Source organism: Trachurus trachurus (genome assembly GCF_905171665.1).
Source record: "Trachurus trachurus genome assembly, chromosome: 2".
NCBI lineage: Eukaryota > Metazoa > Chordata > Actinopteri > Carangiformes > Carangidae > Trachurus > Trachurus trachurus.
Genome location: NC_139914.1, coordinates 9,643,228 through 9,668,686, shown reverse-complemented (window position 1 = coordinate 9,668,686; position 25,459 = coordinate 9,643,228). Strand labels below are relative to the sequence as shown.

Sequence of the window (25,459 nt, the reverse complement as noted above, 5' to 3'; positions counted from 1 at the left end):
TAAAATCAAAAGTCTCCCATGTACAGCTTGTGCTGATATGCTGATATGCACATAGCATACTTCAAAATCCTCCCTCAGCAAGCTCCTAATCAATATTTTAATATGGGTACGCTCTCAAATCTATAATACATGCATCTCTTTCTCGATTTTTTTCCCCCATCTCTATCAGGGAAGTGCGTGAATTTGCCAACGGATCCATATGTCTTGAGTGTGATGGCCAGTGTGAAAAGATGGATGGGAACACCATGACATGTCTTGGCCAGGTAAGACCACGGCCTCCTGACTCCAACCCAACTTTCTCCACAGGGAGACTTTTCACTTGCAGATTAAAAAAGCGCTGCTCTCATTTTTCTGCGTGAGATAGCCTCATATCTTCTCCGTGCCGAAGTGTGTTTTCAACTTATTTTGTGGGAGTCGGTCTTGTTTTGCAGGATTCCAGAATATATAAATGCTGTGTTTGCAGAGGTGAATGCTAGGTTAATGGGAGGAATGATAAACTACTGTGGCTACTTTAGGAGGCATGCTTTTGGCAAGTACACATACGCACTTTCAAAACAGCAAAATGAGATTAGTTTTTGACCTTCCCAAAAAGTCACTGTTAAAGTCTCTGGTGTGATCACACCACAACTCTCCAAAATGTAAGAATTTCAGTTAAAAAAGGGAAAAAAGAAACCTGAACCCATGAGCAGCATATGTTAAAAAACTAATCTTCTCATGCAAAGCTGCAGGAGTTCATTACTCGTGCTGTAATATTGTACACAAGATGTTCCAACACCTGAGTCCCTGGCTGATAAGGATGAGAGGAAAGCAGAAGACACATTTCAGTCACACAAAGGCATACTTGTTTTTGCAACGGTGCTTTTTTAGGATGAAGTGCTGGATATTTTTTAAAAATGAGAACAAAGTACCACATATTTTTAATGTTTGTTTTTTTAAATGAAGGCAACAAATCCCACAAAACAGTGACCATCCAGAAAGCATCAAGCACTGCAGTGAAACACACGGAAATCACAAAAAAATGACAAAGAAACAAATTTAATATAGTTAGCCACACTTTTGCACCGACTGAAATGTTCTTTTAATGGGATAAAGTCGAGTGTGGGAACTTATTTCCGGCATTTTCTAAAAAATAAAATAAAATAAAAAAGTCTCAGGAAATGATTTCAGTATATTTAGTTATATCTTTGATGAGGCTGCAGCATTGTCGTTGTGTGGAGATGAATTGACCCTAACCCATGGGAGGTTTCAAATGTCTGATTTACACCGTACGTAAAGGTTAATTTTACATGTGTACTGTTACATAACAGGAAGTTGTATTGAATGTTCTGCACAACTCATCCAGTGAAATGTAGTCGCTGTGTGAGTAACCTTTTCTGACTGCCCCCGGAGAGAGAAAGAGAAAGAGAGACAGAATAAGGGATGGAGAGAGAGAGGGAGAGAGAGACTCCTCAAGGATGCAGACTTTGAGATGCTGGTCACAGTTGAGTAGTAAATAACACCAGAGTCAATCATCCACAGGCGCCCTGGCACACAAATACACATGCATACGGCATACACAGACATACTTGAATGCTCTCAGACATCTGTATGCACTCTCACTCGTGCACACACACACACACACACACACACACACACACACACACACACACACACACGCGCACACGTGCACAGGCACGAAGATGCAAAGTGAGACTAATGTTTATTGATGGCGTGTGTCTGGATGTGTCAAAGCGCGTGAGAAGCCGTCCATCAGGTCAGTCGCGGTCGTCATTAGCGACAAAACCAGAACTCCCAGAATACAACGGGGCTTCGGTGGCTCCACACACACACATAAACAGACCTATTTTCTGCTCGGCTCTGACTTCACACACAAGTCAACACCTTCATCGCCTCAGACACACGCACGAGCATAGACACACACGCTGAGAAGAGCCAGTTTTTCTCTTTATTTCTGCACACACACACACACAGACACACACACACACACTGCTATCCATCTTACTTATTCATGATTGTGCTGCAGCTGAGCTCATGCTCAGTTACCACTTGTCATCTCCTCCATCATATTCGATGTGCTGTTCTTTGAAATGACCTGATTCCATATGCATTTTGCCCACTCTCTGCAGTGGAATACAATTCAGACAGTTTAACTTGACACATTATAAATCACTGAATGGACTTCGTGTGAGTCCGGCTGGATACATTAGCCATGCTAGGAATTGAGCAAATTGACATGATTCACCAGGTCTGAATGTGATTCTTTCCTCCACTCTGCTCACATATATTTTCTATACCTCCATTTTCCCCCTCTCTCTCTTTATCCTTCTCCATTTTCCATAACTTTATTTTTTCCTGCTGGGTTCTCTCTCCTCCTCACCCATCCCTCTGCTCTGCATTTCTTTCTCCCTGTCCATCCGCCCCTCTCCCTCTCACTAATCCTGTTACTGCACCCTCCTCCTCCTCCTTCCTTCTTTTTTCTCCCCTTGTCCACCACCTCCCTCCTCCCCTCCCCTCCTCTCCTCTCCTCTCCTCCCAGGGCCCAGACCAGTGTGTAAAATGTCTCCACTTCAAAGATGGACCCAACTGCGTGGAGAAGTGCCCCGACGGGCTGCAGGGAGCCAACAGTTTCATCTTCAAATATGCCAAGGCCAACAACGAGTGTCATCCCTGCCACGCCAACTGCACCCAGGGGTAAGAGCAGAGTGCTATAGATGTGTCTGTACAAAAAAAATTCACAAATTTTCTTTTAAGTGTTTGCCGGTCTTCGTACCCTCTGGTTTAGGTGCTTTTATGCTGTTAAAAGCATCATGGAGAGATGCTTGCATTACAGCAGGTGGCCTTGCAGACATGCAGCACCTCCCTCCAAAGGAGTGAGCGCAGGAAAAAAAAGAGGGAGGGCCGATGACTTAATCCTGCTGCTCCTAGATTCTCTGACCTGTAGCTGGCTCCTGGGGGCCCCGGGTCAGGAGATTGCAGAATACATTGACCCTTAAGGCCATAGGCGGTACAGTGCAGATGAACTCCAACTGGCTGCAGGGATGGATGCAGATTGACAGGAGGGGCTGTGCAGTGAGAAAATATTGGAAAGACGGAGCGGAAAAATGTATAAATGAGGAGGTGGAAGATTTACCTGAGAGCAGAAGCTACATTAAGTCATGCTTCTGTTTGAAAATGCATGTTATATCGACTGGAACAAAGTGCATACAAATCATCTGTGATCACAGTGAGTCACAAATCAAAACTGGTGCAAAAGGTCATCCGAAGAGCTCCAAATGAGCATAAAATTATCATAATAGAGTCCTCAAGTCTGCAGCATAAGGCTGTACATGTGCCAAATCTATCTCATTATAGAGTTACTGTAGCCACAGGACAGAGTTCTCTCTGTGTGACATTGATAATAAAAAAAAATAAAGAGATGGAGTTATTCTGCTTACACCAGAACTATAAAGAGGACGCCCGCTGTCAAAAAGCAATGAGGTTTTTCCCTGTTTGGAACTGTACACAACAAGGAGCTGTTGTCGGCTACGATGGGACTGGAAACTATTACACAACTAATCAGTAGAAACTTAATCTGCAACAATGCCGATGAGTGATTAATCTGTTAGTTGCACTCCTTAGTTCCAGTTTGTCGGATGTGAGGATTTATTGCTTTTATTCTGCTTCACTGTGAATTTTAGGATGATTTGGTTTTCAGCCATGATCTGACAAAACAAGTCATTAGAGGACACAGTCTTGGGCTCGGGGAACTTATTATGGTTTTTTAGTTTTTTTTCCCCATTTATAATTTCTGACGTTTTTAAAGGAAAGATTAAACTCATTTTCTTAATCATCGAGAGATTAATTAATAATCTGTTGTTTACTGATCTAACTTGTTTTGTTTTGGGGCTAAGTAGATCATGGAATATATAATTTGGGGCTTAAAGCAATTGTTAACTGTCATGGGAAATACTCTCACATGCCTTCATGTCGAAGGCTGATGCAGATGAATTTTTCATTTACCTTGCGCTGTATGTGTGCTATTCATATTTAACAGCTACATGCAAGTGATCAATCTTCTCATCGAGCTCTTGGCAACAAAGTCCTACTTGCCATCCTTTTATAATTTAAAGATCCCATATAACGTAAAGGTATATATATATATATAAAGCAGGTATACAGGATTTGGTTTCTCAGAGTGTTTTACCTGAAATCTGATCACGCAGGAAACAGTCAGCCAATCAGAGGAGAGGCTCAGTTTCTGTTACTAGAGCTGCAGAGAGAAGCCACGAAAACCACAAACATATCTTTTTAAATAATTTATCAAAACTCAAGTGCACAATATGAGACCTTTAAAGGGCGATACAACTGACAGACTTGTATATAAAGTTACTTACTCTGACCACTAGATATCCGAGTGCTACATGTCAAAACGCACGGCCAGAGAGCGAGCAGAAAGAAACCTGTAAATAAACTCACAATTAGCCAGCACCCAGCCGTCTAATGCACCGACCAGAGCAGCACTAGTCTTCAAAAGCATCGAGTCGATGGCTACAAAAGAAACGGTGCCGTCTTAACAAGCCAACGCGCTGGGTTTGCATCTTCACCCTCTCATCCTGGCTTATCTTTTGAAGTTGACTTTGAACTTGAGACCTTGGCCTTTTTACCTCCTCACTGAAACCGGGAGCGCGAGTGAACCAGGAGGGAGGCAGCTGCAGAGACCGGTCAGAGAACAAAGAGGAGCTGACGGAGCGAGGGGGCCGAGGCGGTCACAGCAAAACATAAAAGTTAGGATGCTGAAACCTAGCAACAGAGAGACGGCTGGAGGGATGGAGGGATGATGTGAGGCGGAGGGGACTCTCTCACATAACAGGAGGTCGTTTTGTTTTCCCATCGATGATGTCGGAGCGGTTTAAAGAGGCAGAGGGACAGAGTGTTTACAGAGTAACACAGGGAAATTGGGGTAAAGTGGAAAAAAGTGAAGGTTGGAGGCAGAGAGGAGGTTAAGTGTGAGGTTACAGTTCTTTCACATGACAGCTGTCATTCGCGCAGATACACACGCGCCCACGCATCCCCGACACTGTGAAGAGGAATCTGTCGTTGGCATGACAACCCCCTCATCATAACCCCATCATTCTGTCCTGCCCTCCAGCTGCAGGGCGCTCTGGATTAACATCAAGATAAAAAAAAAAAGCCGAAGCCGGGGATTTGATTTGAGGGGTCTGAGCCAAAGTGAGACATTTCAGAGGTCAGAGGTCAGACAGCGAGAGGTGGAGGTGCCGCTCGTCGACGCTCCGCTCCTCTGTCTGTTCCCTCGTCGGCTCAGTCAAACGCACATCCACACACAAACACACAACGCTGGATACAGACGTTGATTGCCTGCTAATTAGCGATTTGGTGCACCATTTAATTGACAACAAAGCGACTTTGGAGGAGCCACAGTTGTCACCGATTTAATTCCAAAGTTAGCCTGCTCTCCTAATTTGCTATATAATTTGTTGTGGCTTGTGTGCCCATGCAGCTTGCAGGCACACACACACACACGCACACATACACACACACACACACACACACACAGGGGGAAGCATTCAGAAACTGTTCTCCTGTGTCTATCCTGCTGTTCAAAGTCCTCCACTCAAGGAGGGAGAATTAATGAGCAGCCAAGAGTCTGCTCTAATCACTTCCTGCTTACCTAATGTTAAAAACTCCTCTTCTCCGTGATCAGAGCGGTAACAGTACAGTAGCGTTCTAGTGGCTTTGATTGTTGAGATAGCGAGGGGGGAAAAGATGGAGCACATTTGATTGTGTTTGAGATGCTGAGTTACAGAGAGAATTTAAAAAAAAAAAAAAAAAACATAAAACAAAGAAGAACAGTTCTCTCTCAGCGCTATGCTCCTCTGTCATATTGACGAGCGGTCAGCCAGGTTTGGGTTTCAATTTCCAGCCGGTCGCTGCCCACTGACAGCTGACTGACACGGGGGAAAGACAACATGAGGTTTACTCATAACCTGTCCCTGATTTATTGGATGATCTCTCTGGTGTCCTCTGTCCCTGCAGGTGCGTGGGGCCGAGACTACAGGACTGTGTGGGGATGATGGACAGGTAAGAGACCCCAGGTCACATTCATAATCTGAGAGCGGGTGACAACCTATCACTGCTCTGTAAAGCATCCGGTCATACTCATTAACAAGTCATATAGTAGAGTGCTGTTGTCGCTTTGTCACTCTTGTTTATCCATTTGACAGATAACGGTTATTTGTTTGTCTTCCTCTGGTCTAATATGTGTCAAATTGTTTGATGCACATGTAGCTGTATTGTTATTAAAGCCCCAGGCAGCTTCTTGATGCAGCTATGAAAAGAAAAGGACCTGAGAGATTTTAAAACAACTCTATCCGTACCTCTACTGATTCCAATAATTTATCAACAATGATACCAACCGGAGGAGCGTAAATTGCTCGAAGACACCACAAAAACAAGCGCTCTTTTCAATTAGAGCTGATTCAAAAGAGTGACAAACTCATTAAAGTCAAACCAAAGCAGCAAAGCCATAAAAAGAGGGTCCTGAGCTCCCTTTAAACAGAGGAAACACAAACCAGACCTTTTTATTTTCCTCTGGGAGGCTTCAGCTGAGTCCCTGGTCCTGGAGTTGTTCTTCTGCTCTTACACCGGCATTATTCCCCCGTCTCATCTGATGACCCCGTGTGGCCTGCTCTGCTGTAAACCCTCTCCTCCTAATTAGAGGAGTCCTTTCCCTTGTCTCTCACCTTGGGGCTTTCTCACTGTCTGCTATTTGTCTCGCCACCACTTTCTCACCTCGTTCTTTTGTTTTCTCTCACCTCTCTCCGTCTTTTCATCTCCCACGCTATATGGAAATGTCCCTTTCTTCCCTTTTCAGGTGTTTTTCTTTAGTTTTCTTCTTTGCTTTTCCTCTTTTCTCTGCTCTATGTCTCTTTATCTTTAGTCCCCACAACCTTCTTTCCACTGCTGTCGTCTCTCCTTGTCTCCCTACCCACCCTCCGACCTAATCATTCCAAACTGCCGCATTACTATTCACCACATGGCTGTATATCTGATTATGTCGAGCCCGCAGCCGCTTTGTAAATTTCAAGATCCCCTTTCTTTAAGTCCGTCACAATCAATACAGCAAATGCTGCAGCACCTTGCTCTGCCATATCTCCATGGTACATGAGTCTTCCATTAGCTCCGGGCCTCGGCCTTCACAGCAAAACTTAAAGTATCAGATACAAGTGGCTGGTGTTCTATAAAGAGGACACTGGTGAGTTGAATACAGATGGATAAGAAGGAGGTGAAGAATAAAGACGGAAAGACTCAAGTGGTAGCATAATAGTAGATACAAGTGTAAGAGGTATGTAAATGGCAGATGCATTAGTGCCATCATAAGGGAAGAGAGAGCTTTTAACTTGTGACCTTTAGGCTTTATGGAGCAGAGTTTTTCCCTCACAGGAAATTCAAGATGGTTGGCACATTTATTTATTAGAGTTTTGAGTTATTACCGCCATGGTATAGACAAATTGCTGAAATATAAGGAAATGCAGCCCATTGTGGTGCAAGCTGCAGCTACTCCACCATCTCAAGTACAGTAATAGGAGCACACACACACCATCAAAGGCTTTTTCCTCTGACCCGTGAAAATGGAAGCAACAGGCACTTTGAAACACCCGTGTGCTGGCGGTGTCGGTGCCTGTTTCAAAAACACGGCTGCAGAAATGGAACCATGTTTTTTTCCCAAAAGCCGGCGTGTGCCCGTGGGTCTGGTTTTTGATCGGAAAGTGAAGCCACAAAATGAGAGGAGAGAGGCGGGTGGTAAGGAGGTGGGAGAAGATAGAAGCTGTACCAACTCCTCCTGCACACATGAAGGCATCGCGGGGGCTGAGAGTAGAGGAGCTTTTAAAGCATCAAACACTGAGCACATTTGACTGAAATCAAGCCCCTTGTTTGTTTTTCCATTGGTCCCATTGGCATCAAAGGGATCAATAGGAATGTTCCAATTGATTAGAGCTTTGTGGTCCAGTATCGCCTTTCTTAGCTGCAGCCAATCAAGCCGACGACTCCACCGCAGGTTCAATCTGAGGCGGTGAGACGGTTTTAAAGTGTAACAGCAGGTCGGAGAGTTTATCAGCAGTGGCTGAGGTTTGCACTTTTGCTTCAAAGTGCCCCAGCGCTTAGTTTCTTAATGTTTCAGCAACAACTAATGTCTCTTCTCTTCCGCCGCCTCGACAGGACCCCCCTTATAGCAGCTGGCATCATCGGAGGCCTATTCATCATCGTCATCCTGGCGCTCAGCGTGGCCGTGTACGTTCGCCGCAAAAGCATCAAGAAGAAGCGGGCCTTGAGGCGATTCCTGGAGACGGAGGTGAGAGGATAGAGGTCACATGTTTTCCTTTCACTGTTAACTAAAGCTAATTTCTCTCTCAAGATACAGAATTGAAGAATTATTTTCTGCATTTGCAACAACGGAATAAATTAGACATAGATTTGTCCAGTGTTACTACTATTACCGCTGTGTAATGAATTGTATTGATGCCATGGAGGAAATTGGAAAAAGCTTCCTCAAAGATGTCCGCCTTATTATTAATGTGAGAAAAACAAAAGTTTTAATTTGGAGTTTTCTTAATTAAACAAGACAAACAGGCTCAACTCCGCATTCCTGTGGTTTTCAAACTCTATTTTCTTTTTTTAGTTTTAGTTGCTGGGCTCCCACTTTCTTTGAGTTTGATCCTTTTTCTTCAAAGTTGCATTGCAGTTTTGCAGATGGATGCAAACCCAACTAGACTCATAAGGAAAACCTTGAAATATTAAACCTTGGCTATGGTGCTTAGCCAAACCACGCAGTGCGCAGAAGGTTTTAAAATTATGCATGACTGCCATTGCCCATCGATCTGGCCTTGAGAAGGGTTCATTTCTGGGAAGCATTAGACACTGGAGCAGACTTTATATTCCAAGGAGGAAGTCGGAGATGGAGGTGTACGTGAGTCCGGGGGCTGATGTGCACATGTGTGTGTCCGTGCTCCGGCTGATCACCTTTGTACCGTGACAAGACACTCTTCCCCTTTGTTTCCTGTGCGGCCCAGCGGTTATGTCATCACTGCAGGTCCGCTGAGTGGCCTTGCCTATAGGAGCGGGGCAGGCTGCCTGTCAGTCCGCATTAGTATAATTTACAGGTAGAGGCAGCAGTGTTATAGACAGCTGTCAGGCCAGAGATGGGAATTGGAGGAGGGCGGCCATGGGCAGTTTCTGCCTCATCTCGGCCGCGCACATCCATCTTAATCAACCCAGCCCTGTTCCGACAGCCTCTTGACCGGGAGGAAAGGCTTCAGTCCAAGCAGATTCGCTAATGTACTGTCACGGAGGAGGAGGCGCTGCAGAGGATCTGACCGGAGGGGGATCCTCTTTGCCCCTTTTCTCTCTCCTTTTTATAAAGTTGTCCTGAGACTGATTTCTGCTCCTGCAAAGCTTGGCTCAATATCCACTGGGATGACGTGAAATATGGCCGGCTGAGTCAATTTTTTCCGTCCTCCACAGACACTTAATTGGGTCTAAAAGTAATTAGACATAATAAAATCTTTATCGCCTCTGGCAGGTTGGCCTATAGGTTAGATAGACCACTCAATAATTGTAGGTCAGAGGTTCAGTCCCCACAACGGCCCATATGCATGCACATCAGCTGCCTCGGTGCAAAGGTCCTAACCATGACACTGAACCTGCTCGGCCTTCGTCGGCCATAGTGTGTTAGAGCATTAACTGGATGTGATGGAGAAGAAAAGAAGCAGTGGCTCAACGATTTAAAATAATGACCTGACAGTTATGATGTAGCCTGCAGGGAAAGGAGTGTGTAATCTGCAGCCATCATCTGAAGCCTTTTAATCTACAATATAGCGTATATTTCCATTTAGTGAAGATTCAGATGTGGCTGAACTCTAATACGAAGTATAATGTGCTGGATTTTTGTTGCCAGTGCTCATTTCGTCAGTTTCTTCACTTCACTTGAATTCCAATCCCTCCCTTGAATATATCCTGTATGCATATGTGCAGATACTCCTCTTCCCCCTGTTCCCCTTCCCTGTGAATGCCGTTCCCCCCTCTCACCCACCCAGCACGCTAAGAAAAAAGAAACAACCTGCACTCCTTGCAGTCTGTATCACACCTTCCAGAGGCTCTTTCTTGGCTGATGAAACCGTGCGATAGGCTTAGCGCGGCTGGCGAATGTGGATTCTCTATTCAAACGCATAACAGAGCCGAGTCTGTGTCTGTGAATGGAGATCAAGCTTGTCTGGGTGAGGGATTTGGGGACAGCAAAGGCTCAGGGACTCCCCCACTCCTCTCTCTCTCTTCCACTCTCCCTCTCTCTGCCTCAGCTTTTTAAACACAGAGCTCACCTCTTGTATCAGACAGGAAAAAGATGCCTCCAGTCTGCGCTGTCAAAACGTGATCTGAGCACCCAGCTGGCATTTCCATATCACTGTTGTACACACCGCCGTTTCATTTCTTTATTGTTTTCTTTGTTTTACTATTCTGTCTTTGTCTTTTCTCGCATCTTCACCTCCCTTTTCTCTCTCTGTTCTCCATTTTCATGTCCGTATCTCCATTTATCTGTCTCCCTTGCGAGCAAACACTTTATTCTTCTATCGCTTCCACTCTCCCTCTCTCTCTGTTTTTGTTTTTTTCTCCCACTCTCTCTTTCTCTCTCACCTTGAGAGAAATATAGAGGCTAATATAAAAAAAGCCAGTCTCACACTGTGGTGCCTTCTGAAGAAGCCCCTGAAAACAAATTGCTTTTCGCAGGGAGAGACAGCACAAACAGCAGAGTCCCCTCACTGTTGCCGCACGACCTCGGGCCTTGAACTCTGACCCCCGCCCAATGGAGCAGGACTAATGCGCTTGGAATCGCCCTCTGTTCCTCCCCCTGCCCCCAAGGTCCTCTTCAAGCTGCTTTGTACAGACATGCGCCGTGTGAGCGTTTCAGCACCACAGGCCGTGGACAGCTCCCACACTGCTTTCATTCTGTCCTCTGCTCTCTGATGAGGATTTCAGCGCTGGGAGGAGCTGGACAGCTCCCACTGTTTACCCCAGGCCAAGCTGGCTGAACAGTGGCACGAGACTTCATTACAAATGGATGCAGCGCGGCCAGGCATTGTTGAAACAAACTCAACCTTCTGTTATATTCAAGTTGAGCTCCCAGCGATTCCAAAGACACCCAGCATGCTGTCTTGAATATCAAGAGGATGCAAAAAGTATAATTTGTCTGGTTGATGCACAGATTTCCAAAATCCAAAATATGTGCAGTCATCATGAAACTTCATTTCCTTCAGATTTATACAGTTAAATGACTGTCAGTTGGTTTAATCTTTATTTTATCTCAGGTCTGCTTCAGTTTTAATATATCCAAATACATCAGGACTCATGTGTGGGCATTTTTGATTTGTTCGATCTGCAACCGTGCCAAAAAGTCAGGTGTAATAGTCTGTTTCTTTTCCTTTATTTATTATTCAATAGATCATTTGGCAGTAGCTTATCTATGTGTCTCACTTTCTGAAACAGTGATACCCAGTCATGGCCCAGCATCGTGCAGTTTGCATCTTTTCCGCTGTTGGTGGAGTGGAAAGTGGAGCATGTTGAAGACCCCAGCACCGGTTCTCCTCACTGTGCTCGCTGTTAGTCGCTGAAGTCTTGTTCCACCTGATTTCAATTACACAGCACAACAAATGCAGCGTTTTATACGGGTAATGTGAACATTAAAGCAAATACCCGAGGGTTCGCAGAACAAGTTTATGTTGGAGGACACTGTTTACTTATTCAATACACAATAATTCCGTGAATGTATTCTAGCCCAAGGCTTGAACATACTGCTTATTTGTCCAATGAAGCATCCGAATCCTCTCCAGCGCGCCACCAGTGAAGCTCATTTGGCGAAGGCACGGTGCATTATTAGCTGGTAAATAAAGTGTGGTGGAGAGTCCGAACCCGCACAAGAGAAATTTGTAGGCCATGGGTCTGCATCTCATTTAATAGACCTCTCCTTTCCTCTCCTCCTCTCTCCCCTCTTCACTTCCCCTCATCAGTCCAGTCCAGCTCTGTCCTAATGAAACAATAACAACTACAGCCTGTTACCATCTGCTCTTATTACGACTCTGTCACCACCTCCCTGCACCTTGTCTCTGCTCTCTTTCCGAATCACTCCCTTTCTCTCATGCAGTATGTGCACAAAGCACACAGATGCAAATCATGCTCTTTGCTCAAATACCAGGCATTACGTGCCAGCTCCCAAAAATATAGAGTTGTAGCGCCATAAATCAGACATAAAGCAAAACAAAAGCACACCTAAAGAAGAAGATAAGAAACTAGAATAATGAAAATATACAAACAAATCATAAATAACTCAATTCCTGATGTCAAACTGAGCTGAAACACTGTGCTACAACAAGTACAGGAGAGTCAACAGTGCCTCAGTGCAACGTATCAATGATGATAATAATAGTAACAATAAATTGTGTATTTTTTGTTATCTACATAATCAAATGAGACACAAGTGAACTGAATAAATACGCGCGGCAGCTAATGGCTTAATATTACTGCACTAATCCTCTATTAAATATCCATTAATGATAGCAGGAGTTACTAACAAGCTTGTTATAATGAATCCAATGCTTTTTTGCTTTTTTTTTTTGGTTCAAGAAAATGATACAGACAGAATCCTTGTTATTTTTGGCACAACCAGACGTCTTGGATGTTTGCGGCCAGTGCTGCTGTCCTCCCATGTGAAACCTGCCAGATGGTTTAAGTTTTCTGAAGCCCATAAATGATGAAGAGAAATAAAAGAGTTTAATATTCTGCCTTTATGATTAGTTTTTCTAAATGCACCAGAGACACTGTGACTAATCTTCACCTCCTCACACCGCGTTATCTCCAAAAGTTTGCATTCCTATTGCTCTGTGTTGCAGTTTTCGAGAACAAAATCTCATGAAACGAGGGAAAGATCTATGACACAGTCACTCGGCGCTGCTTCTGTCATCTTCCTCACCTCCCCTGGTCTCCATCCCTCTCCCTCCTTCGCCTTCCTCCGTCTGCTAACTCACTTCCTGCAGTGATGTCTCAGCAGGCTCGCACCGCGCCCTGCGGCCCCCAGCCATAACAATAGCCATTAAACGACATGTCATTGCCATGCTGCGGGCAATGTCATCCATTCTGCCGACCGGCCCGGCGGCGCGATCGCCGGCCCTATTGTGCTGATGGTTTTATATCACATTGAGTAAGTGCTCCTATGGCTGACCGACTGATATATGGTCTCATTATATTGTTTGATGGCCATGGTTGAGCTGGGTGATTATGCTGCTGATAAACCACGGCGAATGAGGGACCCGATAGGCTGATAGGCTCATTAAGACGTGTATTGATCGAAGGCATTGACTTCTTGTGTGTGTGTGTGGGCGTGTGTTATGTGGTCTGATATGTGCTACGTGTGTGTGTGTGGGTGTGTGCATTTTTCATCCATGCATATTTGATGATGTTATGAGGATGGATGTGTATATGCATGTGCTATTCTGTGGGATGTGCACTATAAGCTGTCTAGCTGCATTTAGGCACTATATATGAATATATGTGTGTGCATGTGTGTGTTTCAGTGTGTGGCGCCCCCCTCCCTCTGGCTCAGATCTCCTCACAGCTCGGTTACAGGTGCCAGCCACTGCTCTTTATAATCAGGAGCGGAGGCTTTGTGGCGCGGCTAGCGGTGAAGGCGGGTGGCCGGCCAGCTGCTGGGACGCTGCTCGGTGTCAGCTGTTCCTGGCAGCCAGGCGGCGTGGAGGAGGCTCGTCATAACCTTGGACTGGGATTGTTTTGTATGTGCACAGCTGGTGAGCTGCTAGTCTTTGTCGGCTGTGATAGCAGCTGACACCAGAGTGTGATTTGTTTAGTGGTGGACACGCTGCGAACTCCTCGTTCACACCCCTGAATTATCTGCCTGTCATGAATGTGTGTGTATTGCAAAATCATATCTGTGTTTGGCTGCTTATTCTTTCCCCTACAAAAAACAAAAAACCCAGAGCAACCTCTTTCCAAGACTATTATTTTTACTTATTATTTCAAACAGAGTGGCCTCACCCTGCTGCACGCTCCCAACAGCTTTTGAGTGTTTTTACCACGCAGGAAGCCAAGAGCAAGAGGTTGAAAATATTTAGACTTGGAGGAAAAGAAAGGGAAGCTTCAGGCTTTAAGTAGTTTCACAATAAAAGCATTTGCTAAGAGGAATGCTTCTCATATTTTTGGCGCTACAAGCTATAAAAAGGAAGTGAGAAAATACTAAATCTATGTGTTTGTGTGTTTGTTATCAGCTGGTGGAGCCGCTGACCCCCAGTGGAACGGCCCCTAACCAGGCTCAGCTGCGGATCCTGAAAGAGACGGAGCTGAAGAGGGTCAAGATTCTGGGTTCAGGAGCTTTTGGAACCGTCTACAAGGTTGGTGCACGTGCGTGACTGCATATGCAAGAGCCTGCTTACATATGTGTGTGTGTGTGTGTGTGTGCATAATTCACAGGCAAGTCCACACTCAACCGTGCAGCCTCCAGATTATCAATCAAACATCAACGGAGGAGCTAAATGGCACAGAAGTTACTGGTGCACAAAGTTTCTTTCAGCAGAAGCTGCCCTCCCACAGACAGAACAACCCTGCTTGACAACCTAAACAATAAGCATAAATATTTCCCTTTGTAGCAACGCTTCCTGACAGACATGGGCCTCGGGCGGCTCAAGGACCTGGAACTGAAACTGCTGTTTGTTTGCCAGATTCACTGCCCCTGGCAAAATTATTCATATCGCCACGAAATTCAGCAAACCCATTGAATAAATACTGCATCTCCTACCACCACTCCTCCCAACACCACCACTGACGGGCTTGCTTTTCATTTTATCGCTATGTTTTATTACAGTTAATCTGCATATGATGCTTGCAGCAGGTGGTTGACTTTAGGCCTCATAAAGGGAATAAAACTTTAAAGGGATAGTTCATCATTTTGGAAAATTGGCCCATCTCCATAATCACTATAGTCATAGCAGTAGGTTCGATACCTTTAATTGTCGGTGCAAGCTATTTTTAGAACGGAGGAGCAGAGCTGCAAGCTGTTCAGAGCTACGCTACGGAGGCTGATGGGATTTCTTGGTTTCCCTCATGAAACTCATCAAATACACAATCCAACAACTCCAAAACGCTCTGGTGGACAAGTTGTGACCTGCACATTCACCACGCTATGAGATAATAACAGAACGTTACCAGACAGAGTTGTTTTTGAGGCAAATGCACCTCTGAGACTGCTTACCGAAAAACTGCCCCAGGCTCGCGGCTCTGCTCTGCCGTTCTAAAAATAGCTTGCACCAACAATTAAAGGTAACAAACCTACTCCTAAAACAATAGAGGGATTATGGCAATGGGCCAATGTGCCAAATGTTGAACTATGCCTTTAATATTTCCTCATTTTAATTGTTGTTTCCTACATTTGTAGTGTAGGTGTCAGACTCACCTGAGAACAGGTTAGGCGCAATGAGTAATTAATCATTTTTTTTACAGTGAGGGATAGGATCTGTGCAGGTACAGACAGAGGAAGGTTAGCGGGACAGCAGACGCCATTAAATACAGGCAGCACCCATCAAAATCATTGTGTTTATTGAGACTTAGTGCAGTGCATTTATGGTGATTTCTTGTATATTTCAGGGCATCTGGGTCCCAGAAGGTGAGACGGTGAAGATCCCTGTGGCTATTAAAATCCTCAACGAGGCCACCGGCCCTAAAGCCAATGTGGAGTTCATGGACGTGAGTATTTATATGGCAACAATTTGTGTCTGTTTCGGTCTGCGTGTGTGTGTGTGTTCAGGTTTGTGTGTGGGAGCTGTAAAGCCTCAGCCTTGTCACAGAGATGGCCGAGTCTGTCACTTTGCGGGATTGTGCATTCGGTGGTAAACTCTTATGAGAGTACCACCTCAGTCAGAGCCTGTAATAAAGTGAACTGCACCCGGCTGTACAGGCAGGCATGTATTGAACGAGACTCTATTAAAAAGAACAGCACTTGTTTATGAGATATGGCTTTATTGGAATCCAGGAGTGATAGAAGGAAGAGGAGCAGGGGAGTTCCCACCTTATCTCTGTCACCTTCCTCCTTTCTCCTCTTCCACTCACTACTTTTCTGCACAGTAAGAGTTTCTCAACTGAGTACTTTGACTCACCTTTACCTGTTTAAACCTTCATGTTTTGTCCCTATAATGGAACATCAGCTCCCTCTCTTCGACTGCTTTGACAGTGTTAGTCGACAGTCTGGAAAAGAATCAACTGTAAAGCTAATGGAACATTTGTTTGGGTCACGTTTCAAGCAGCAATGCCCAGAATCCACTGCTTCCAGCTCCTCAGACGCCGATTATCTTGGGTTTAAGAATATTGCTTGGATGAAGAAGCAAACTGAGGCGCCATTGAGGAGTTTTTGATTTTGTATTTTTCATTATTCAACATTTTCTAGATGGATAAGCAGCTGAAAAAAATGAATCATCACATTAATTAATAATAAAAATCACTGATAGTTGCAACCTTATATGGCAGAGATTGATTCACACTGTGAATCTCTTGACAAGCCTCTGACGAAACACTGTATCTAATCTAATTTACATTTACTTCTATTGAGTCATCTTAATGTTAAATAACATCCCTAGAGTTGCCAACTTCCTGTGGTCTCTCACGATAAAGCATATCATCATATTGCACATGGTTAATGTGTAATACGTGCAGGAAGTGATGAGCTCTATACAAATGTGGGTCTCTAGTGGCTAATGGTGGAACTGCAAGCTTAAACTCTCATGTGACGCATGTGGGCTTTTCCTTCCAATTATAAAACAAAAAGCTGTCAAAGTGTGGACAAGACACCAGTTATTCCTCTGTGTCATGGATTTAATAATAGTTTATGTTTAATAATAAGACAAGATTGTTGCAACACAACTGTTATTCCACCTCCTTTTTTTCCCTTTCTGCCCAATTTCTCCCGCGCCTGTGTCTTCACTCTGCCTTCCCCCATCTCCTCCTTCTCCCTCCTCCCTCTCTTCCTCTCCCCCTGTTTCTCCCAGTGGGGGTCTCTGTCCATCCAGAGCCAATATGCTCTGTCTGCCGGCTTGTTAAACAGCAATCTAAAGGCAGGCTCACGCCTCACCACTGGGATACTAGCCACTAGAGTGCCAGCTCTAAACACACTCTGAAAATCCACACACACGCACACACATAACCAAACATAGCACACTTGACAACAAAAGGTTCCCAAGGTGGTAGTGGTGGTGGCGGCGCATGTGAGAGACACAGGCTGATTTGCTTGTGTTGGCAAATACGTGAGTGAGTGATATTCCAAATGCAAAGGGCTAATAATAGACTAATTTAACATGTTTGGACACACACACACTTTCCACTTGCACACAAACATGCAGAGACACGCAACAGTCCTGCCAGTCTATCACCCAGTCAGTGTGTGTGTGTGTGTACGCGTGTGTGTGTGTGTGAGGGGAAAGAGAGCAAGTGAGCTCGATGAGGAGGGAGGGTCAGCCGGCAGTAATGGAGGTCAGCGCACACAGGGAGATGAGAGAGAAACCAAAACACACACACGTTTGCGCGCGCACATTCTGGCACACACACACACACACACACAAGTCCTTGTAACACTTGCCCCAGGAGCAGAAAGCAAGAGCAAGAATTTAGCCCGACATAGTTTACGACTCCCAGGTCTTCTGGGATCACAGAGTGAGAATGGAAGTGCCCCCCCCTCCCCTTCCATGCTCCCCTTTTTCTCCCTCTGTTGATCCCGAGGTGTGAGGTGAGCCTGCACGGAGCAGTCGGAGGGGGAAGCAGGTGGTTTTATGAAGTGGAGATGTAGTGGCACTACTTTGGGCCGGGAGGCTGTGTTTAAATCAGGGCCAAAAGCCCCACCATGGCCTATGCCCCCCCCCCTTTCTGTTTAGAATTAATCTGCTCACACACACACCACCACCACTCTCCCTCTAAGCTCATTCTTTAGCATCTAAATTTAAAAAGGCACCTCACCTATCTATCAGCTGCCCCAGGGCCAAGCCGGGATATACACCTCCTCGACCGTCCGCTGTATGCCGAGCCAGCTAGGAGAGCGCGTGTGTGCGTGTCCTTGAGCGTGCAACCGTGAGTGGTTTTTGAGAACTGCCAAGAGAGTGTGTCCGCATGTGAGAGTGTGTAAATGAGAGAGAGAGAGAGAGAGGGAGGGAGGGGGGCCGTAGGAGATGAGGCGGACGACTGAAGTGAGTGTTTTTAAGCAATGACTCTGAGTGCAGCTTCTGCTCCGCCGTAATGCACGAGTATCAGCCCTCGCCATCATAACACTTCATCACCAGCACACATCCTCCTGCTTGCAGCTCCGCAATAACAATTACCCAACGTTGAGTCCCAACTGTTCCAACCTCTTCGTCCATCTGCTGCAGAGAGAGAGAGATGAGAGGGGGAGCCGGAGACGGCATCTACACACCGAATCAATCAGGACAGAAAGAAAAAAAAAAGGAAAAGAAACAGAGCTCATGAAATGAGACGCAACTTTGTATTAGAAAACCGCAGGAATTTGTGAGCGTGAATGACTCACAGTGTTGATTGTGTTGGTGCAACATTTAAGAACCACTAAAATATAGATGAAAAAGGCTGCTTTGTGCGTCTTTGAAGAAGGTTTCTGCAGGATTTTCTCTTGCCGCGAGAATACTCGGCGGACAGATGCTGTGCATGCAGATATAGTCATCATCCCACAGGTCTTAATTTATGCATCGAACTCCACCTCCACTTGGAAGTCTTTGGAAAACAGTGCAGTATTATGCATGGATAATAGATGCATGGACAGACAGTGGATCACATTGTGAAAACAGAATCAAATATACCTCCATAGCAGTGGCCCCTCACCTTCCACTGTGATCCCTCAGAGCTCCTGAATCTCTATTGTTGCTGAGTCGCCATAACTCATGTCCACGCTGATGCGATGAGGGGGTCACAAGCAGGCGATGCTCTCATAGCAGCGTGACTGGGGATTCTTTACAGCCTTTAGTTTCGCTTTACCGCCCAAGCGCCAGCCTTGGGCAAAAAGCTTTATCTGACCAGAGCCAAGTTGGAATGTGTAAGCGGGCGCCATCAGAGTGAGTAGGCTGTCAGTGGAGCAAACATGACCCCGAACATATGCGTCTTTAAGCATTAATGCCCCCGTCATTTGAATAATTTTCCACTGAACTTGTTGCAACAGTCTGCTTAGTCCATCTTTTGTCCGCTCTCCCCCCTCTCACTCAGGAGGCCCTGATCATGGCCAGCATGGAGCACCCCCACCTGGTGCGTCTGCTGGGCGTCTGCCTGAGCCCCACCATCCAGCTGGTCACGCAGCTCATGCCCCACGGCTGCCTCCTGGACTACGTGCACGAGCACAAGGACAACATCGGCTCGCAGCTGCTGCTCAACTGGTGTGTCCAAATCGCCAAGGTAAGAGCGTTGACAGGTTTTTAACATGTTGTGTTCATGTTGCATCACTCTGCCTTCTTTTAAGCCGGCGTTTGATGCGTGGTGACACGTTAGAGGGGGTTGCCAAGTCTGGTGTCAGATTCCTGCAATAATCTCATCCTATAGCTTTTATTTAAACAGCGTTCAGGTGGTTTGGTGGCAATTGAATCAAGACTGAAAATTATGCAAAACACGGAGCAGTCATCAAGAAGAGCAGCTGCATGTTTGAAAGCGTGTCATTTTAAGAACAAACACAGAGCTTTTGTGGCTGTTGGTGTTGACATCGGAGAATAAATAACTCCCAGTTTGCCCCCGTTGATCCTAATTATCCTCACTGCTTGACACACTGATCATTTTCACGACCCTTCACAGTTATCATGATAGGCCCGCTGACGTCGGGGAGCAGTGGCGCGCCTCCAAACTCTGTCGCCGAGGCACATCACTCTTTCAGGAAAACGAGTGACGGCGCGAGAAATCAACAAATTAAAGACCGTTCTTCGCTACTCAAACAAAATCTGCGCCGCCGAAGCACTGGAACAGCAGCAAGGCTTGAAATATTATGTGTGCTTTTGCTTACCCAAAGAACATTTGCGTTTTGTTTGCAAATCAAAGCAGTGCAGCCAGACTGCTTGATAGTGTAACTGCCTGGTAAGATTTAATTTCTCTGAATTATCACTGCAGGGTGGCAGGAGGGTGCGACGCTGCCGTTACACGCTGTGCAGGCAGACATAGGCTATACAACACTGGGCTGATTTACTGCTGCTGTTGATCAGAGATGATTTTTGATGTTTGCTAATGCGTGTGCTTCCACTGAATGGAACACAAGTCAAGCAAAGTGACTTTTTCTGCATCTGTTTCACACAGAAACGCATGATTAACGTGGCAGTCACAGGTCAAGTGAACATTTCAGGGGATCTGCGTCGCCTTCCTGCTGCAAAACGTAGCACAAACCCAGAATGCAGGACTTCATTGAAATATTAACAGTTATCGCAAAGCTCCAGACGTATTTAACCAGTTCTGGCCACGGGCCAAGATGCAGCTTCACTTATATTCTGTTCACACTGAGCCATTTCATGCATCTTGAGCAAAGCCATTCAGCATCAGTTTAAATGCAACAAAGCCTCCGTCCCCTGTGAGGGACGGCAGTTGAAGTGAGAGCAAATGACACAATTACACACAGAATTACACAAAAATTAGCCACAGTTCTGCCTGTCACATACAAAGCAACTGTAGCAGTCACTTGATCCCCCATCATGGATGAGAGAGCAGTGATCTAATCAGTACGAGGTGAGGGAGCGGTGTGAAGAAGATGAGGGAGACTGTGCTTCAGTGTTGCAGCTGCATTTGTCCCGACTGCACTGCCGAGGTTCATCTGACACTATGATTGATACATGCTGTGCTATTTATGGCTAAGATGCACTACAGTATTTCTTGATGTGATAATTTGACATCAGAATCTTTAACTGCACTTGCATGACTCATTTTTTATAAGCTAACTTTTTGACATACCTTTCCACCAAGATTGTAAAGTCAAATAGAGGCCTAGTATTATAGCACAGAGCAGGACGACACGCTAATGTAGCATAAACCTCATCTTCACTCATTTCTGGGATTGATCTGCACTGCTCGTCCTTAAAGACGGTCTGAGTCAGCGATGATGTAAGCGTTTGGAGTGGGAGGGCTTAACCCTTTATCCCCCTCCCCAGGCCAACATGATGGATGATTCCCAGGAGCGTGAGGTGCAGGCTACTTGAGCCGGCACTTATTGCCGTAATTGGATTCGATTCCACCTGTAGCAACAGGAAGTGGAAGTGTTTCTCGGCCTGTTCTGTGAGCGAGGAGGAACAGGAAAGATAATTCACCGCTGTCGTCACACCGCGCCGTCACGTCACGACATAGATTGTGATTGATTGCAATATCTGCTGTTCGTTCCTGTGACTGATTGATCGGTTGATTGATAGATAGATCATTTGTTTTTATCGAGTGAATTACTCGGTGGAATCAATAGGCTTTCCTGTGTTCCTGTTAGCATCAGGAAGAACTGTCCTCTCCATTAAGGTTTCCATGTTGATAAGTAACAGCTATCTACATGCTGGTTAGACCCTCACCCCCTGGGGCCTAATGGTCGATCAAGGATGACACATCACTTAGGATTACACGTGTAATGTCAACAGCTCAGTCTGCTGGTTCACTGCTGTTTCATCATTATAAAACATTGGTGAAAATTGAGTTTAATTTCGGTGATGAACAGACAAAGCTTTCGCTGCTTGTTTGCACCCATCACTGAATATTAACACGTTTGATTTAATCAGATTCTTCTGACACATGTGTGTTGTTGCATGTGGCAGCATTAAAGCCAGGCACTGTAGCTTCTCCAAGTTGTGTTACCATTTTGGATTGTCCTCCATCTAACAGCCATAAAAAAGATGGACATATTCTAGATAGTGCATCGTAGAGCAATAATGCATTTTTTCTGCCTCCATTTTTTGCATTTTCTGTGCGTGTTTGTGCGAAGCGAACAAATAACACAGAGCCCTCCTCTCTGAGTGATCTCTCCGCTCTCAGCGTAATGAAGGGGAACCTTTTCTAGGTGGAAGACATACAATTTCTGAGAAAGGGGAGAATAATTTCCCCTCCATCTTCAGTTAGCTTTCAAAAGGGGGTGTTGTTACAGAAGAGGGCAGGAGGACGTAAGAGAGGGAATTAAGTTATACATAGAACAGAGAGAGGACGCCAGGTCCTTTGTGCTAAGCTAAGCTAAGCTAACAAGCTTTTACAGTGAAGATGTAGTAGATGTAGAGAAATGTAGTGTCCACTCTTTCACCCCAGAATCAGAATCAGGTTTATTTGATCACTTTCATATCATTATTTATTTATGTTTAGGTATAATATATGGATGGTGGACCAGGTAGGTAATGATATCAAAAATGAAGAGCGCAGACTTAGATTAAGTATTAAAAAAATGGAGGTATTTTATAACACAAAGGAAAGTCAGGGGACATTTGCAGTGCTGTTGCATTTAAGTGCATATCACCCTCAATCAGGGCCGGCTCTACGCAGGGGCAAGAGGGGGCAGTGCCCCCTCAAATAAATGTCTTGCCCCTTCAAATCAAAATTTTAGAAGAGAAATTAGATTTTTAGATTTTTAAAAAAGGGACACTGTTCTGTTCGGGGTTTTTTTTTTAGTATTCATAAGACTACCTTTCAGTTTTGTAAATCTTGACCATAGTAGACCCCCCCCCCTCTTCTCAGAGTACACCAGAATGCTTCACTCACATGTTAAAATCACAAAAATTTTCTGGGGGGGATGCCCCCAGACCCCCCTACAGGGGTTTAGCTACTCACCTTTTTCAATGCCTCTGGGTTTGCAATGCATTCAGGTATATGCACCCCTAACCCCCCTAAAAAATGTGGGCTCTAAGACCCTGGTTGGTCACCCCGGCCCCTACTTGGACAGGTCTGAAGGTAGAGGCCTGACAAAGTGTAATCTGCTTCTCCAGGTTGGGGTTGGACACACAGCCAACAACCCAATTCAATGAAGTAACTATAAGCACGGAGAAAAAAAAGTGCTGGAGCTTGATGTGTTCACATGATGCCCCCTTCACATTTCTGACTGCCCCCTCATATATGCCTGCCTAGAACCGGCCCTGCCCTCAATCAGAAAAGTCAGACACTAAAAGTGCAGAAGTTGCAGTAATACAATGGATTGTTGCTTTTGAATGATTTTAGTGCTAAAGTTATACTCAATAAGATGCAAATAAACTAGAATAGCAGCGAGGTCGGCAGTGCAGTCTCTATAAGTGATGGACCAAAGCTGGATGACAACTGATCCCACGCAATTAGCAATTACAGCTTCGCCAGAGCTGTTGTTCACCTCCTCGGCTGTTTAGATATCAGCTGGAGCCGCGTACGTCCGCCTGCAACAAGTTCCCATGTTGTCAGTAGTGAAGTCAACATCAAGCAAGTGGAAGAACGGCTGGGTAATTTGAGCCGGTCCCAGTCAACAGCAAAACAGTAAACACAGACGAACCCTTCCTCGCTCCGCATCACGACGTGAATCACAGAATGTAAACATCATTACTTTGCAGTTAATAATTGCGCTGCGTCGTCTTCCTTTTCATTAGCGAGACACAGGAAACCTCCCCATCCTCGCTCTATATAACAAAGTGGAAAAAAAAGAAAGGATTTTAACACAATTACTTTGGGAAATATAATTAAAGCATGTGAGAAGCCTTATACTGTCTGCTCCACACAATCATTTTTAAAAGTGAAATATTTACCAGTGAAATGTAGCACGGTAAGGCTACAAAGCGGCATAAAATCGAATTACTAAAGTACAATTACCTCAAAACTGTCCTTGAAAAAAAAAAAACAGTGAAGTGAATTGAGGGATGAAATAAAAGAGGGTTGAGCCGAGGTACAAGACTGAGGCAGAGCTCAGCAGGAAGAAGTTAAAGAGAGGCTGAGACAGACTGAAAGCACGGTGTTGGAGGATGAGGGCAGCGGAGGCGTCGCTTTTAATTCAAATAAACAGCAGGATGAGGAACCTACAGGTTTTTATCTCAGGTATGACAACCCCAGGTAAATGAGATAAGAGACAGGAGCACAGTGTCCTCAGTATGTGGTCCTTATGTGGAGAGTCCAGCAGACATGACAGCATCTGTGTATCAGAACTCACACATGGAAATAAGGGCTATAAATGGTGTTTGGTTATTTATATCAGACAGGTCCTCAGGCGGTTCTGGACTCCCATGATCCTCCACTCCACAGGGAGTTGGAGCAGCTCAGACCTGTTTACAGGACGCATCGTCTCGCCATCTCTCTGGCTCCACGTCCGTCTTCCTCTTACACATCTGCACACTTGCATGTTTCTGCTCGCGGCGTGTTTCATTTTCCCTGCACCAGTTCTGTGATTTACTGTTGTTGTCCTGTTTATTCTGTCATTACCTTGACCTTGACCCGTGAATGTACTGAGTAACCTCCCCTGGCTGTTACTGCAAGTGTGTGTGTGTGTGTGTGTGTGTGTGTGTGTGTGTGTGTGTGTGTGTGTGTGTGTGTGTGTGTGTGTGTGTGTGTGTGTGTGTGTGTGTGTGTGTGTGTGTGTGTGTGTGTGTGTGTGTGTGTGTGTGTGTGTGTGTGTGTGTGTGTCTAGCCAGACAGAAATGACACATGGAGTCTGTCCATGCAAGACGAAGCAGGCGGAAAAATCCTCCGTTTTCGGATTTCGCCATAACGCCGTGGCAACGTGCCAACCCCCCCCCCCCCCCCCCCCCCTCCCACCGCCACAACAACAGCACAAACACCAGCCGTATGTGGGCTCTGACCCGGGCAGTTGACCGCTGCGCTGCAAATTGATTGGCCGAGGCCTGTCGCCAGGCAGTGACTCTTCATCACTGAGTGTTTTGGGCATTGAGATAATGGCCCCCATTAATCTACAGCCACACTCAGGGCTGCCCCACTCTTACTGCCTCACACACACACACACACACAGTGACTGACGCTCACATAACAACACATGCATGGGCTTACAGAAACAATGCAGGACACACACAGAGCTCTCTGTGGATCTGTGGGAATATGGTTCCTTTTTTCTCAACCTTCCTTTCCTTTCCTCTCTTTCCTTCCTTTCTGTTTCCTTTCCTCCCTTTCCTTTCCATTCTTTCTGTTTCCTTTCCTTTCTTTTTCCCTTGTTAATCCCCTCCTGCCTTTTACCTCATTTTCCTCTCCTCTGTTCACAAACTGTCCTTTCCTTTTACAAGCTGTCCATTTATCTGTTTCATTGCCGGCCGTGTGCTGGGGTTAACAAGGGTCAAATTGTTCCATACATCTCCCCTCTACATTACCACCTTCAGGTCATGTATCCTCCGGTGGCGTAATGTAGGTGTGTTGCTGTGTTTGTGCGTGTTTGTGTGTGTAGATAAACAGCACAGGCTCTTCTCAGTGCATAAAATTGTCC

The 25,459-nt window shown here is 45.4% G+C and overlaps 1 protein-coding gene across 1 annotated transcript in view; it reads left to right on the top strand.

Annotated features, from left to right (window-relative positions):
- LOC310998106 (receptor tyrosine-protein kinase erbB-4-like) overlaps positions 1-25,459 on the top strand; it is a 206,413-nt gene that overhangs the window by 159,969 nt on the left and 20,985 nt on the right. Inside the window, exons 14-20 of the mRNA XM_083988010.1 lie at positions 170-263; positions 2,537-2,691; positions 6,034-6,078; positions 8,218-8,350; positions 14,325-14,447; positions 15,697-15,795; positions 19,300-19,485. Of these exons, the coding sequence (XP_083844136.1) occupies positions 170-263; positions 2,537-2,691; positions 6,034-6,078; positions 8,218-8,350; positions 14,325-14,447; positions 15,697-15,795; positions 19,300-19,485 (835 nt within the window). The remainder of the gene's footprint in view (positions 1-169; positions 264-2,536; positions 2,692-6,033; positions 6,079-8,217; positions 8,351-14,324; positions 14,448-15,696; positions 15,796-19,299; positions 19,486-25,459) is intronic.